This window comes from Parasteatoda tepidariorum, chromosome 9 (genome assembly GCF_982258835.1).
Source record: "Parasteatoda tepidariorum strain Cologne lab strain chromosome 9, Ptep-v5.0, whole genome shotgun sequence".
Classification (NCBI taxonomy): domain Eukaryota; kingdom Metazoa; phylum Arthropoda; class Arachnida; order Araneae; family Theridiidae; genus Parasteatoda; species Parasteatoda tepidariorum.
Genome location: NC_141763.1, coordinates 40,166,467 through 40,184,027, shown reverse-complemented (window position 1 = coordinate 40,184,027; position 17,561 = coordinate 40,166,467). Strand labels below are relative to the sequence as shown.

The 17,561-nt window shown below is 31.7% G+C and overlaps 1 protein-coding gene across 1 annotated transcript; it reads right to left on the bottom strand.

The window, feature by feature from the left end:
* Positions 1-961: 961 nt before the first annotated feature.
* Positions 962-9,973, bottom strand: LOC147803980 (uncharacterized). Its single transcript, XM_087151362.1, has 3 exons — positions 9,885-9,973; positions 2,038-2,324; positions 962-1,770 (listed from the first exon to the last, which is right to left on the bottom strand). The coding sequence occupies exons 1-3, from the start codon at positions 9,971-9,973 to the stop codon at positions 962-964; spliced, it is 1,185 nt and encodes a 394-aa protein (XP_087007488.1).
* Between the last annotated feature and the right edge of the window lie 7,588 nt (positions 9,974-17,561).

The following is a 17,561-nucleotide window of genomic DNA, read 5'->3' as shown; positions in this document are numbered from 1 at the left end:
GAGGACAATAGTCAACAGCACATTAAAATCAGCCAAGATTTTGATTTCGAGGAGAAATTAATCTCTGAAATTAAAAAGCGACTTAATTTGTATAATGTAAGATCGAAATCTTACTAAGATGCCGTGCTTAAAAACAATCTGTAGTTACAGATTGAAAAGGAGACAGGAATTGCAGGTTAGTACAAGTTTTCTATTATATACTTGCATGCATATATTATTTATTTTTATGAACAGCATGTATTATTTATCTTTATGACAGCAAATATGTATTTCTATTATAAGAAGACCCCTTTTTTTAAATATATATTACTTAAAAATTTATTTAATCATGTATATAATATTGTATCTACATGAGATTGGGAGCAGTCAGATTATGAATTAAACAGCAAGACATTCAAGGTTCATTGGTTATTTACTTTAGTTTTTACAAAAGAGGTCTAAAGAACTCAAATCAATAGTAAGGATAAATAAAATTTTCTAAGACAATTATAATCTAAATATTTGTATAAGCAAATCATAAAACATTTTAGGGATATTTCTGTATCGTGATCTGTTGAGCCAACTGCAATCATCTAAGTGCCTTTGGCGTGAAATCGGTTGCGTTTATTATAAGTCTGCATGCTTAGTTAAGTCTGACGCCAAAGATAACAAAAAGGAGAAATGCTAAATTTAAACATAACATTAATGAAATAAAAAACATACGAGAATAATCGAGCAAGTAAAAGCTGAAGAAGAACTTAAAGCAGATTACGAAAAGAGAAACGAAGAGAACAAAGTATCACGATGGTAACGAAGTTTTACGATGATCACATTATTTAAATTCAGTTCAATTCAAAGAGATTACAAAAATATTGTGAGATCTTAAAGTTTGCAGGTTGACTTGAGCATGAACTTTGCTATTCGAACCAAGTACTCTGATTACACCACAGAAACTCCCCCTCTAAATACCGGAGGTATGGAACTAGGGAATTCTAAATTTTACACGTCTACCACTCCTCATAAACACTTGAGGTTGAGATTCGAATTTTGAAGAATTCAAAGGAATGGCAGTTTCCGAAAAGGCAGGCTTGAGACGATCTATACTAATAGTAGCTGTACGGGATCCAATTTTTAAAGTGAAATGTTTAACTTGTCGAGAGAGTACCTGGAAAGGTCCGTCGTATGGAGGGGTCAACGGAGGTTTGACCCAATCTTTTCGAATGAAAACGTGAGTAGCATCCTTTAAGGCTGGATGCACAAAACAGGTTTGACGAGAATGATCAGAAGCAGGAACGGGTGTAAGCTTTTCCATTGTCGCCCGCAAGTGTTCAATGAAAGTAGACTCTTCAATGGGTTTTGTGGAAGGGTTGAAAAATTGGCCAGGTAGGCGTAAGCCAGTGCCGTAAACCATTTCTGAACAGGAACCTTTCAAGTCACCTTTAAATGCTGATCTGATTCCTAGTAAAACGATAGGAAGAGTCTCGGTCCATCGAAGTTTGTTGTGGCACATAATACCTTGCTTTAAGGTTCTATGCAGGCGTTCGATCATACCATTCGCCATAGGATGATACGGCGTGGTACGTATTCTTTTTCTTCCCAACATGGAAGATAGCTTGGCAAACAATTTTGATGTGAACTGTCGGCCTTGATCACTTGTTATTACAACTGGTACTCGAAACCGGGCAATCCAATTAGTAACGAAACATTTTGCAACAGTTTCAGCACAGATGGGTATGACTTCAGGCCATCGAGTATAACGATCTATGCAGGTTAGTAAGTAACGATAGCCTTCTGAAGGGAAGAGGTCCAACTAAATCGATATGGATGTGTTCGGAACGGTGATCAGGCAACTTGAAACTCAGTAAGGGACTGTTGGTATGTCTTTGAACCTTCGATTTTTGACAGTTTATGCAAGAACGTGTCCAGTGTGCAATATCTTGATTTATTGATGGCCAGATAAATCTCTGCTTGATCAGTACTCTAGTGCTATTGATACCTGGGTGTGAAATACCATGCAAACTGTCAAAAATAATCTTTCGATAATTGACAGGCACGTACGGTCGTTTGACACGTCGCAGTAGAGGAAAACGTTCGGCTGAACTTCCATTTTCTGTAACTGAAGTGACGACGAGGAATGTGCTAATAGGTTCTGTAGTTCCTGGTCATTCTGTTGAGCTTTAGCAATATCTTCCAGATTTGTAGTAGCCAGGCAAACATCGTTTATCCTAGACAGGGTATCAGCTACCACATTGTCAGCTCCAGACTCATGCTTAATGTCTGTGGTATATTGGGAAATGCAGTCGAGTTGTCGTGACTGTCTCGGCGAAACAGTATCATGCTTTTTCCTAAAAGCGTATACCAGTGAACGGTGATCTGTGAAGATAGAAAAAGGTTTTCCTTCAACTGAATCTTTGAAGTGACCTACGGCAGAGTAGATGGCTAACAATTCCCTTATAGGTACACCCTTGTGCAAATTAATTGAAACAACTTTTTTTTTCGTGTTTTTTAAAGAAGATGTTTCGGGGTTGTTTCGGTTACAATGGGGTTGGACCTTTGCAGCCTATTGACGGTATGATGCGTTCTGAGCAGTACATTTCTATTCTGGGTAAAAAAGTTGTTCCAGAGTTGAAGAAACGATACCCTGATGGAACAGGGATTTTTCAACAGGATTTAGCTCCTTGCCATACGTCCAAAATTGTCAAGATATTCATGTCTGAGAATCAAACTGAGACATTGGAATGGCCAGGGAACTCACCAGATATCAACCCAATTGAGAATCTCTAGGCCATATGCAAGAATCACCTATTAAATATGGACTGTACAGTCAGCAAAAAAAAAAAGATATCACCCTGAATAACTTTTGTTCTAATGATCGGATTTTCACGATCTAAGTGTCAATCTTAATGGTTCCCGGGGGTGACCTCAAATATGCTAATTAATTAGTGCTAACTATTAATTAAGTTACGAAATCAGACACAAAAACGTACTTTCTCTGAATAAACATGTATTTTTTTTTACATATTTGGATTCCTGACCTTCAAAATAGGGGGGGTAGACAAAATTTCGAAAAAAATGGGTTGTAAATTAGGTGGCAATAAGGATTTATATATCTGGCGATGGTTTAAAAATATGCCAAATTACCTCGCCATAGAAGGGGAAATAATTTATAACAACCATAAAGAAACTGAATGAATGACAAGATGGGAAAAGATAGTGCTTCTCGTTGCTAAGCAACCAAAAGAATTTTTCGCGTTGCTTTTTGGGCTTTTTTTTTTTTTTTTTTTTTTTAAATCTCCTTTAAAAAGGAAATTTAAATAAATTAATAAATTATTTTTGATTCTCCAAGATTACAGAATCTTTGAATTTTTATCTGACATTATTTATTTTTTTAAAGCTGTTTTAATGTAATTTGTATGACAGTTTTGAATTAAAACCAAATTTTCATAAGTTATCATAAATTTATGAAGAGTTGTAGGGTTAAATGCTTTTACCCCTCACTTCGAGTTTCTTAGGAAAGGAAAAAAAAAAAGCGATCAAGCAAAGGTGGACCTGAAAAAAGATAGCTATTCTGATGCATAATCGCAAAATTTTATAGAAATCACGGTATTTATTTTCGATAAAATTGTAAAACTTAATAAATGTTATATGGCATTTTAAAAGCATTTTGATATATATATATATATATATATATATATATATATATATATCATAATAAATAAAAACAAAAAAAAACACGAAGAAAATTACGATAAATAATAAGTTTTATTTATTGTGCATAAGCTGCAAGTAAATAGAACTCATAAAATAAGTAAATAAGTTCAAAATGTAGAAAAAACTTGGGAAAAATTACAGAACAATAAAAAAGGGGGGAAGAAAAATAATAATAAAAAATAAAACTGCAAGAAACCGGGAAAAAAAATTCCGAAAAAAGGAAAAAAAATTCTAAAAATATCCGGAAAATAAAAGATATAATCTTTTCATCAGCTTACACGATTATATCAGCAAAAAAATAGCACTTTCTATTATTGTATCAATATAGCCAAAGTAAAATATATCAATGCAATAGTTTGAGAAGCACTCAAAAAAAAATTACAAATGTAATGGAACACAATAAGTAAAAATATCAAGCGAAATCAGAAAATTAAGTATAAAGAAGAAACAGAATAAAACATGAAACGAAATCTATAAAGCGTATTCAAATGAACTTATTACATGAACGTGAAATTTTTAACAGTGTATGAGCGCACCTTGAAAGTCATGAAAAATCATGGAAAGTCATGAATTTCGTTATTGAACACAATTTGTCATGAATTTAACTATTTTTTTTAAAAAAATCATGTATAGTCATGGATTGAGGTCACCGAAAAATTTTATTTTTAAAATGTAAACCCTCCCCAATTTCACGGTGTTCCGAATATCTGAATTTGTTAAAAAATCCCCACTCTGAGTCATATTTTATTAAAATATAAAAAGTTTTTATCATTTTCTTTAAAAATTATGCTGTTTTTTCGTAAAATGAAAGAAAAAACATCATTTCTAGAGCGAAGTATCTTTTAAACTTATGTGATTTCAGAATTATTATTATTCATCTTTTTTTTATTTTATCAATTTAAAATTCAAGCAGGAGCAAGTCAGTCATTGGCAATTTTTTTTTAAATTCCGAAATACGAGCAGAAAAATCAGGAGTATTTCTTTCATTTCTGATGAACAAGGAAATTATCTTTTGAATATAATTCTCCAAAAAAAAATACTTGCTCAGCTGTTTTATTGTTTCAACTCTTTCTTTACTCTGTTTTTCTAAATTTAAAATCAATAAATAAGAAGATGCAGAGTATAACAGTTTTGGTTATACCTATTTTATATAATGTGATTATAATGCTTTTTGAATTTATTATTCTGTTTTTATTGGAGAAAATAGTAACTTCGTTAAATCATGAAAATTCTTGGAATTAGACATGAAAAGTTATGAATTTGAAAATCTAAAATGTAGCAGATACCCTGTATTAAGGAAAATAAAATATTTCATTTGAAATCTCTTTTTTTATTCAACATTATTTTATTTTATGCTTTACAGAATATTAAAACGGTGTGGAGATCAAGGAGGTACGTAAATAGGAAAATATATTAAAATCCATATTTTAAGTTCAGAACCGTTTTTCATGGCACTTGTTAATCAAGATGCTGTAATGATATTGTCAGCATTTCAATTAAAAGAACTAATTCGTTCTGTTTATAACTATCTCTATCACACGACTTTTTTTTTTCCGAATGTCGCATACCTCCCTTAACTATATCCGTTCTTCTTCAACTACGATTAAAATAAAACTTTATTTTAAGGAGCAAGTCAAGAATTTGTACTTCTTAATATTTGCAATTGATATTAAGTAAACTTAGTTTGCAGTAAAAAGAGTTGATGTTATTTACACACTCCTTTCGTTAGTTCTTTAAAAAAACATGATTAAACGAAAATTAGGTTTATAATACCCTTAATTAAACAAGAGTAACAATTGTTACAATTTTTTTCAATACTTTTTCAACTCTGACACTCTTTTCATGAGATAACTTCTTTTGCCAACGATTTTGTCCCTTTTTTTTGTTAGTTGAAACCAGCTTACGTATTCTTGTAATTTTTACATTTTATCTTTGAAATTTCAATCTCGAAAGACATGCATGAAGTGACGCATAGTCCAAAGAATCTAAGTTAAATAGTTGTAAGGCCGATTATTACGAAAACAATTAACTACTCCGAATCAATGAAACAATTACAGTAAAACTTGTGTAAGTTGACCACTTCATGTGCATTGTTTTAGTGGCCAACGTAGACAAGTGGTCAACTTATAGAAGGGGTGGGACATTGCTTACTTTTTCGCTTCCTACATGTTGCTATACATTTAAATTTTTTTTTACTTGACTTAAAAATTTGATTTAGCAAATGGCCAAATGAATATCTCAAGAAATGTGTTAAAACCTAAACGAACTTCAATTTGTTACACAGAAATAATTTTAATATTTAACTAACTTTTTAAAAAAAATTATTTTGTTAGTTATGCATGTGAAGTGTTTAATAAAAATAATTTCTTAAAATATCAGAACACGAAAACATTGAAAATTTTAACAAAACAAAATTATTTTAACACTTTAAAATTTATTCTGTTATTACTACACATGCAAGCCTATTTGCTCACTATTGCAACTGGAAGAGCAACTTTTCAACTAACACACCTGTTTTCAATGAATGAATGAAAGAAATGGTCAAAAGCTGACTCCCTACAGTTTCCCCAGATGGTCAACTCACAAAAAGGTTTAGATTAGCTTTTTACACTATTTCACCAAACAAGTGAAATATTAACATACATTGCAAAATGACAGAAAATTTTCTGAATTTTTTTTTCTGGTCAACTTATGAGGGTTTTAGAATAGAATTTCATAATACTCCTAGACAAAATTAACTTATTTCAGTGGTCAACATACAAGATAGACAGGTGGTCAAGTTACAAAGGTTTTGCTTCTTTATTATGTAGGAAAATTTCCGTTCTTGATAATTGAGGTCAACTTATTCAGGTGTAAAACTTACAAGTGTGATCAACTTGGCAGGTTTCAGTGTATAAATAAATCATTAATATTTTTGTTTTTTTATTACGAAATATTAGGAGAAATTTGTATACATAATTTCTTCAAAACGTGTGTTAAAACTATGATTATAAGTTATTTAAGAAGAAAAAAGTCAAATGGAGTAAAAGAACAATTTTTGACATGATGATTCTAAAAATAGCACGTTTTTCAAATCTTTTTACAATTTTTTATTTTAGTAGTTGTTTAACAAAACAAGGCATATCGAACATTTTCCTGATATAGCAATATTTTTTTGAACTGTGCAAAAGTTGAGAAATCATACAAACAACTTTTAAAGAAAATATTTTCAACTTTTTAAGACAAAAGGGTAACTTAAAAGGGTTAGCGCACAAGATTAACTTTGAATGTTGAATTAAAATTGCATGCCCATAGTTTTTTGTTCATTTAAAAAACAAAACAATCTGTTAAATTTTTCCCCTGTGCGCACATACGCATTTACTTTTCATTACTCGAATAAATAAGAAGCAATAAAAAAAATAAAATTAATAATTTATCTTCATTTTTCGTAAACAATAGTATTTTTAGTAAATAGTCAGCTGTTCTGCTTCGAATGATATTGTGTGTGATCAGTAGAATATTTTTAATTTCTTAACAAGATTTAATTCTCAGATAGCTGGCAATAATTCTAAGTTTTCTTTCAATAAGAACTTAGCAATAATTTAAAAAGTAATTTTATTTTAAAGAAAAACATAAATTAAAGTACTTAAATGATTGATTAGTATATTATTGGAAAAAAATATACATAATAGAATTTAAAAAAAATTGCATTAAAATTCAATAAAAAAGTTAGAAAAATAATTCTGCGAAACACGCACAGACAGGTAATTTACAAATTTATTTTAAGATTAAGGCGATATATAAGATGTAAAGAAGTTTTAAAAAACTCTACTCTAAACTCAGCTGCACGACAGCCCATGGAGGGCCAAGGCCTACTGTGCCCACCTCAGTTTTCTGGACCTAAGGCTCTGGGGTGCAGGAGCAGATGTTCCGGTCAGGTGGTCAGCCGAACGCGGAACCCCCAGTGTTTAGTTCCCAATCATGCTTGGTATTTATTTATCGACCCACTGAAGGGATGAAAGGCTGAGTCAGCCTTGCCCGGCCCGAGGAACGACAGGGCGATGCGCTACCGCACAGCCACCGGGCGAAGTTTTAAGATGATTAAAAATGTTGACTACGCATTCGTATTAATAATTATAAAATATATATTCAAGAAATTGATAAATATATTATTCCAAATCTATGCATACGTATGTATATTATTGAAATTGTATCAGTTATTGAAAAAGAAAATCAAAAATTAAAAAATAATCACATTAAGTAAGCACAATCTGGTGCATAATCATATTCTATCAGATGCACGCCTTTATAAAACTAGACATTCGTTGAATAAAGTGTTTTTTATTCAAAATGTTTTATTAATAATTTCTTTACTGAATTACAAATAAATTATTAAGCGACTAAAAAGGAAACATTGTATTTTATAGTTAGAAATAAATAAAAATTAAAAGATTAGCAAACGATTATTAGCGAAAAAAATATGAATGAAATTTTACACTACGCGCGCGAAGTCAAGTTCCTCGCAAGTTTATCACATTTTAATATTAATCGCCCCATTTAATCATTTTTTTATTGTCGCCAAATTATTTTTTTAAAAATAATTAATTTTAATTTTTTTCAGATTCTAATAAATAAAAACAGTTGAAACTTTAGATTTTTCTATTGAAAAATATGTAGATTATTATGGTATAAAAAAATTCATACCTTATAATTCAATATTTTTTCATCCTCACTTTAATTAAATAATAAAAAATAATAAATAAATATTAAAAATTATTTTTTTCATGAAATTATCTTTGGGTAAATGAGTTTTATGAGTGGGTGCAATTTTTTTTTGAATTGCTTCATTAGTTTTGAAAATATGACTGAAAACGCAAAAAGCGAAATTAACATTAAGGGGTACGAACTTTGGATCGCTCTCCTGACCAAACTATGGAGACCACATTTCCCAGATTGCGGCTACCCCCTATATTTTGAAGGTCAGGAATCCAAATATGTAAAAAAAAATACATGTTTATTCAGAGAAAGTACGTTTTTGTGTCTGATTTCGTAACTTAATTAATAGTTAGCACTAATTAATTAGCATATTTGAGGTCACCCCCGGGAACCATTAAGATTGACACTTAGATCGTGAAAATCCGATCATTAGAACAAAAGTTATTCAGGGTGATATCTTTTTTTTTTTGCTGACTGTACAACAATGGAGAAGCTAATCACGGCGTTAATTCATGTGTGGTACAAGGACACAAATATTATAAATGACTGTAAAAAATTAGTGGAATCCATGCCGAATCGTGTCCAAATGTTAATAAAGTGTCGTGGAGATCATATTATGTACTAAAAATGTTTGAGTTCGTATAAATTTAAATAAAATAGCATTTGCTCTTAGTTTTCTGAATTTATTGAGTTTGTTTCAATTAATTTGCACAAGGGTGTACTATACTTCTTTTCAGCTGGAGGTAACTTCCGTGAAAAGAAAGTAATAGGTCATGAACCATCTGGCGGGTGCATTTGTAAGACTGCGCCTAAGGAAACTTCTGAAGCGTTGACTGTAATGGAGATTGGGTGGGCTGAAAGAAAATATGCCAATGTGGCTGAATTGGCGCCGTCACGCTTACACTTTTCGTACGCAGATATAGCTTCACCAGTCCAATTTTCCAACCTGTTATCATTTTTCTTAGCATTTTTAAGAAAATCAAGAAGTATAGCTTGGGCTTGTGCAGCATTTGGAATGAAACAGTAATAGAAATTAAGCTTTGCCAAGAATCTTCTTAACTCGGATATTGTTTTAGGTTTTGGCAGGTTTAAAATAGTCTCAACTTTGGCAGGGAATGCTTTAACCCCTTCATGTGTGATTAAGCATCCCAGAAAAGAAACAGAATCTTGGCCTAAGACACATTTAGAAGCGTTTAAAGTTAAACCGTGTTCAACCAATTTTTGAAATACTAGTTTAAGGTGTACTTAGTGGTGTTCTTTTTCATCTTTTGAGGCAACTAAAATGTCATCAAAATAGGGTATACAGAAATTTAAACCTGATCATACTTGATTTATAAAGCGCTGGAAAGTTAGGCCTGCATTTCGCAATCCAAATGGCATAAATACATATTCGAATAAACCAAATGGAGTTGTTATTGCTGACTTTGGTATATCCTCAGGGTTAACTGGAATTTGGTGATACGCTCTACATAAATCTAAACAAGAAAATATCTTCTTACCTTCCAGCAATTGAGTACAATCCTGAATGTAGGGTACGGGATATCTGTCGGGAACAGTAACTGCATTCAATCTGCGATAGTCGCCACATGGTCACCATTCGCTTTTCTGACCATATGTAAAGGACTAGACCAAGGACTTTTAGACGGGCGTATAATTCCCAATGACATAAGATAGGAAAACTCTTTTTTAGCTGCTTCGAGAAGTTCTCATCCGCAATCTTTTAGGTTTAGCTAACACAGGAGGGCCTGTAGTCTCAATGAAGTGAGAAACCAGGCATTTTGTTTCTGTTTACCTAAACAACAAGAATTTGTCAATGTTGGAAACTCCGCCAAAATTTTCTTATATTCTGTCAAAGGTTCAGACAAGGTAGTTAAATTAAAAGTAAAGTCTTGGTTTTGAACTCGGAACCCGGATGACGAAAGTTTCGTATTGGCATCAATCGAACAGTGTCGAGCATCGACCAGCAAATTGAAATTTGTTAAAAAGTCTATACTAAGGCTACTATACTATGAGAGCTGAACTATCAACTAAATTGGAGCAAACTAGTTCGCAAGTTAACGTTATGTTAGTATGAGCTCGAAAGTTTGAAGATGAATACCTAATTCATTTAGTCATTTATTTGAATACCTAAACTTATTGATATGGGTGGTTGTGCGGCAGTAAATTGCAAAAATAGTTCAAAAAAAAGGCTTTCGCATGTTCAGATTTCCTTCAAATGTTTAAAGAAAGAAGAAATGGATAATAAATTGCCGAAGATATAACTGGCAGTCTGGAAGTGGAGCTCGCTTATGTGAGGTAAATACTCATTTATTTATAATTTATTAGATTTATTTACTTATATATGTAGTATATAAACGATCTTAAGTTGTTAGAATTTGTTTTTAATGTTTGTTTTCGTCTATTTTTTGAAAGAAAAAAAAATATAAGTATATATATAAAAATATAATACTTTAATTGTTCAGTTTTAACTATGTACCAAATAAAGGAATTTTCATTGAAAATTGCACTTATTAAGTATATATTTATTTAAAATATGACTTTTAAACAACATTTATTGATTTATTTAACAATTTTAAGTGTTTATCAGCCATAAAACTAATAAGTAAAGGCAAGAGATTGCCAAGTTTTGTATTCACTTTCAAGTATTTCTTTATGTGAAAAACAAATATTTACATGTTTTTTATTGTATTATATTTTATTTCACTAAGATCAAGTAGTTACTTTCTTAATCTTGGCTAATTTAAGTCTGAATTTTAGTTATTTATGGTAATATATCGCCTAAAATTCAAACGGTTTTGATTTATCATAAGAAATCTATTTAATATGCGATCTTTCAAATGTTTTTGGGTCATCAATGATTTTTTTTCTTGTTTTAAATTGCTAAAATAATTAGTTTATGTGTTAGAAAATTTCATATGAGTATGTTTGAAAATTGTAAAATCTATTTTTTTAATGTGATTTAATTTAAGTATGAAAATAAAAAAAAGCATTCTAAATATTTTTGCAGGTTCATTTTGAAGAATCTCAACAAAAAATAAATAAAAAAGATGGAAGCATTAAATTAAGACCTGATGCTATTCCAACAATTTTCAATGCTCCAAATTCCGCAAGAAAGACTGAAAGGAGTAGGCTGTCCAAAACCTGGATCAATTTTAGATAAGCATGAATCTAATGCAAGTATAAATTTATCAGTTCCTTTTCATTTGCTTAGTTTTTTTTATATTATTATTAAAGAACCAAAAATGAGTAAGAACTATTTCTATCTAGTAATAAATGATATATATATATATATATATATATATATATATATATATATATATATATATATATTTGTCCTTATTTGGCTCATAATCAAAAATCGTAATTCCATTTTCGAGAAATTAGTAAACCATTGTTAATTTTTCCCCATTTATTGTCAGCACTCATTGAATATCTCAGTGTATCCAGTAAATATGAGGCAATTTATAAAAGTAAATGTTTTCTCATATTATATTTTCGTTTCATTACATAGGCTGAAACCAAGGTTCATATTATTGATGATCCTCAAAGTTTGATTGAAGAAAACTTACATTTGAAAATCCATTACCAAGAGTTGCAATCGCAATTAACCTCTTTGAAAAAGAAATTGCATTCTTTTCTTACACCACAACAAATAGTAGTCTTAGGAGAGAATCCTCGTACTATAACTAAATAGTGTAAAGAAAATTTAATTAAAGGCTTAAAACTACGTTTTGCTTTGGGAAAACATGGATATAAATTTTTAAGAAATTCTGGCCATCCCTATAGCACTTTGAATCGCAGGATTCAAGGCATTCAAGTAAATTTTGGAATCTTAAACAACATCATTAACTTGCTTCAAGCCAAAGTTTGTACAATGGATGATTTAGACAAATATTGTTGTATTTCTATTGATGAGATTGAAATCGCTTCCCATCAAGATTTTGATGTTTCTAAAAAAGAGTTTGTTGGGCTATCGACTCTGGGAAACAAAATCAATGCGAACCATTATATGGTAGTAATGATTAGAGGTCTGAAATATCCCCATGGAAGCAAGTCTGGACAAGTTCAACATCTGGGAAAATATTATTCAACTATGTACACCAGGTGGTAAAAGCTTTTAAAAGTGGTGGCAACTATTTCTGTTATGGGATCTTCAAATATATCTATGTGGAAAGCTGCTGGTATCTCTTTAGCTAAGACAAATAGATCCATAACTTTCAACATAGATGGGGAAAAAATCCACTGTTTGCCAGATGTTCTATACGTTTTTAAAAACATTAAAAGTGCATTTTTGCGATACCCTTTTATTCTTCCCGAAAACATTTGCTTAGAAAATGATTTGCCTTCAAGGTACGTATCTTCAGGATACATCAAGCAATTGTGGATTGATGAAGTGTACGGAGTGTCTGCTTTGAGATCCTTACACCATTTAAGAAAGGCTCATTTATTCCCAATAAATATCAATTCCATGAATGTAGCACTTGCTGTGCTACATTCCATTAAAACTGCTGCCGACCTTGAAAAATCTGTACACCTACAACAAATATCGAAACATGCTCTAACAACGGCTTGGTTCATAAGGCTTGGTTTATAAGCCAGTGGTTTCATTTAATGACTAGCAGAACAAGAAAAAGTGCAATTACACTCCGAAATAAAGACAACAACATGATTAAATTTTGTGTCTTCTTGTAATGCCAGAAATTTCAAATTGGGCTTCGATTTGGGTAAACCACAACTTAGGATTTTTCTTCCAAAAAGGTGGAGGTTTGACTGCTATTTGTGATATTTCCGACACTGGTACTGCTTTTGAACTATTATCTTCCGACAATGACATATTTTAAAGTATTCTGGAAAATTTCCATGTTGCACAATTGCAGGTGTGAAGAACTCCATCATGGAATTGAGGCGCTAAATCCAAGAAAACCGGATCACCACTTATCTTTGGCGAGAAATCGATTGCGTTTATTATAAGTCTGAATGTTTAGTTAAGTCTGTCGCCAAAGATAACAAAAAGGAGAAATGCTAAATATAAACATAACTTTAATGAAAACTTAATTAAAAACATGCAAGAACAATCGAGCAAGTAAAAGCTGAAAATTAAAACGTAAAGCAGATTACGAAAAGAGAAGAAGAGAACAAAGTATCACGATGGTAACGAAGTTTTACGATGATCACATTATTTAAATTCATTTTCGAGTGGAGAAATATCCAAATCTATAACATTTGCAATGGGATTATGATAAATATAGTAAGATACGAAATGTTTAAGTTCTGTTTTTTCAATATTTCTTGCAAAAACTGCATCAATGGTAGTTACCCCTTTGGTTGTTGGATCATTCCTACCATTTATCATTTCCAATCCAAATTTGTCTTTAAGGAAGGTTAATAATGTTTCAGCTTCAGGTAACGAGAAATTCACATTAAAATCTCCTGCAAGGATCACAGGCCGCTCACAATAATCAATTTCTTCACTAGTAACGTCTGCCAGAGCTTGTGAACCTGCAGTGGATAGTGGCAATAAAGATTTTGCAATAAATAATTTAATATCCCTCATGGCTGCATTTGGTGAAGAGAAAACCTAACTATCAATTGATTTACACAAGAGACGTACCTTGACATAACCTTAAATCCGTCGCATTGTCCGTGGGATTGTTTTCACTCATTTTTTACAATTGTTATCCACTAAGTTTAAAAATAAAATAAAAAATAGTGACTAAGTTTAAAAATAAAATAAAAAATAGTCCCTCCTCGCGTAAGAAGTTAAACTTCGTAACCTGCGACGTTAATTGTAGAAGAATCAGTCGTAGAAGGATCGCTAGTTATATTCAACGGCTCTTTTTCCTGCCCCGCAATAACGGTAATATTGTGCATTTTTCCCTCGTGGACCTTTTGACCCAGTGGAAGTGCTTGTGGTTGCCTCATCGTCTCGCCATGGAAAATGTATTTGTATTGTGGGGGCGGAGTTATTGACCATGCCAATTTTCATCTATCAAACGGTACCTCGTGATTAAATCAAGTTAGCATGTCTTATATGCCAGTGAATTGATGTTTAATTTTCGTAGTGGTAGTTACGCCACAATACTCCCCCACCAGAAATTTTATCAGGGATAGATTTCGATACCACTAGTTGCTGTACTTGTGAAAGATCGGAAGAGCTGTTTTTTTTTGTTGCTGAGTGTTGAATGTGAAAGGTGTATTATCATCACGTCGTAGCGGTCGTTGTTGCATTTTTGCAGTCACAAGTAGCTAAGTCAACTGATCTATGTGTACTATCCATCGAAGTAGGCGTTACCGTCAAGCTATATTTGCGAAGTGAGCGTTTCTGCGTGTTCAAATCACTTCCGGGTCACCAATGGGGGGGGGCGGAGTTATTGACCATGCCAACTTCCATCTATCAAAAGGTACCTCGTGATTAAGTCAAGTTAGCATGTCTTATATACCAGTGAATTGATGTTTAATTTTCGTAGTGGTAGTTACGCCACGGTATTAATAATGTATGTGAATGCGTCATAATGCAATTTCAAAAGAAAAAACCTAACAGTCAATTGATATTCACAAACGACGTACCTTGACATAACCTTAAATCCGTCACATTGTCCGTGGGATTGTTTTCACTCATTTTTTACAATTGTTATCCACTAAATTTGAAAATAAAAAATACTATCCTATTAAATTATATGTGTATCAAATCAAACTAAAAAAATATTTATAGAAAAACAATACTTTTATGACTTTTATTATTTTTATGCTAGTGAGAACCAAAACAATATGGAAATGAATGAGGGAAAACTGGATCCTACCACGTGATTTCCCAGCCAATAAAAATGTCGCATAAGAAGTATAACTTCAAAAAAATGTAATCAGAGTGTAAAAAATATTATCTTTAAAAACATCCGATTAATTTAAAACTTATTAGTTAATGTATATATAAATCCAAATTGGTAAATGGCGCCATAGTTTTAATTTTAAAAATCTGCTTGCAGAAAGAATAGGAGCTTATGTGTCTTCACAGAAAATATTGCAATCGGATTCACTGTATAATTCCTGCGCCGAAATTATGCGCAGTAAATTCTACTTTCCCCACCTTTGAAATAAATGAAATGATCCAGTCTCAATCAGATTCATTGTGAGATTCAGAGGCTACTCGTGGTTTGCGAGTTATACCTTTCGAGTTTGTCCTTTTCTGTGATGTTTTTCTTAGTTTCTCACGGGCCATTGCCTTGAAGCTGCCAAGACTTGGCGATTATTCTGCCACAGATCATAGGATACGAAACTTTGTAGTATGTTATAATTCTTTTAAATTGGATCTTAATTTAATTATAAATATAATAATGTGTTGTTCATACTAATCAAGAAGATTGTGTAAAAGTTATTCAAAAATTTATAATACAATAAGGTGAAAATTGTGTAAAATAAATTAAGAATTATATAATACAATACCCTTTTTTAAAAATAAAAAATGTTTAAATTAAGATTTATTTTGAAAAATATAGAAAATACAGCAAATAGCAAGTAGATATATTTTTTGCATAGAATATTATAAATGGATTGCATACATTAAATTGATTATGTATTCGGTATTTACAGTACCGAACACTTATTTTTTTTAAACGAAAATTGTAAGATGCCTATTAAGTCCAATTGACTTTCCCCGCTTGCCATTTTAAGGAACCATTTTTACTACTGAAATACTTTGCAAAATTTTCCCTTATGCTTTAGTTCAGCTTCAAAAGAATGCATGATTGTTGTTCGAAGCGGTAAGTTTCATTAAGTTCTTTTTGGGCAGCTGCAAACTTTTTTCTTTTCCCTGTTACTTCGGCCAAGCTACATTTCTATGCCGAAGCATATTCTGTAAAATACTACAACTGACTAAAATTAACTTGTTTGCAATAGTAATTTTACATGCAATTGGTGTAAAAAAATCTCTAAAATGTTGACAAAAAATATCAAAAGCATTTTATGATTTTCTTCTTGCCCTGCAATGCCAATCATTGTAAGCCGATTTCCCTTCATCGCAGGGCTTGAGATTCAGGGTAGGGCTTCATCATATTGCAGGTTAAAGCGAATGCCGCATCACCTACGAACACATGCGGACTTAGAACTTTGGTATGTGGGAGACATTTCGGTTCTGGAAGTTTAATGACTCCCAACTACATTCTTCTTCAAATTAGAGTTTTGAAAGGTAGTACTGTCACCTTCTTTTCCATATGATCCCACATCTATTGAAGTGAAACAATAATGAGCATCTACTAATGCTAGCAAAACAGTAAAAAAATAATCCTTGTAGCAAAAATACGCATTGCCACTTTTTTTCGGACACACAATCTTGATATGTTTTCCATCAATAGCACCACAGCAATTGGGATAATTCCACAATTTAGAAAATTATTTTTCAGTACTCTTAAATATTTCTTCTGTGAGTTGTGACATATATAGGAGCATGGCGTTCTTTATTATGCTGTCTGAAACTTCTTCAATAATATGGCTAATCCAGCTATGATAGATCCGATAAGTGAAATCTACAGATCAAAAGGATTCCCCTGCTGCAAGGTACCTGAAATTAAATGACATATTTTAAGCATGATAAAACATCAATAGTTTGAAGATCTATTTTTAGAGTGCAGAATTAAAAAGACTGCAGTGAAATATCGAATTTAAGTATTTTTTTTCCCTAGAAAGCAAGAAAATACAAAAATAACAAAGCATGGCATCTCCCTCATGCGATGCAATATATCTCTCTCCCTCCAGGCACTCTAAAAAAATTATGAGAGTTTTCGAATTTCAATTAAAGATCTGTGCCGGATGACAATACAATTTATAATTGTTTCCTAGACGTTACTAAAGTTAGCTCTATGGACAGATCAGGATATGGAAATATCCCTGAAATATGTTTTTTTCGATTTTTTGCTAAATTTAAATAAAAACTCTTTTGCTTCATAAACTATTAAAGTGTTATTAAAACAGAAAGATTCATAAATGATATAAAATATTGTACAAGTAACAAGCTGATAGATATTATGCATATATAATGCTGTAAAACAATAATAAATTAATTCTTACTTGAGTGTTAGGATTCTTTGAAATCGGCTGTCTCCTTCGATTATAGGCACGACGTGATATATCGCATTCAACAATGCCGTACCATTCTTTGAAAAGCTCTGGCGTAAAACGGAAGT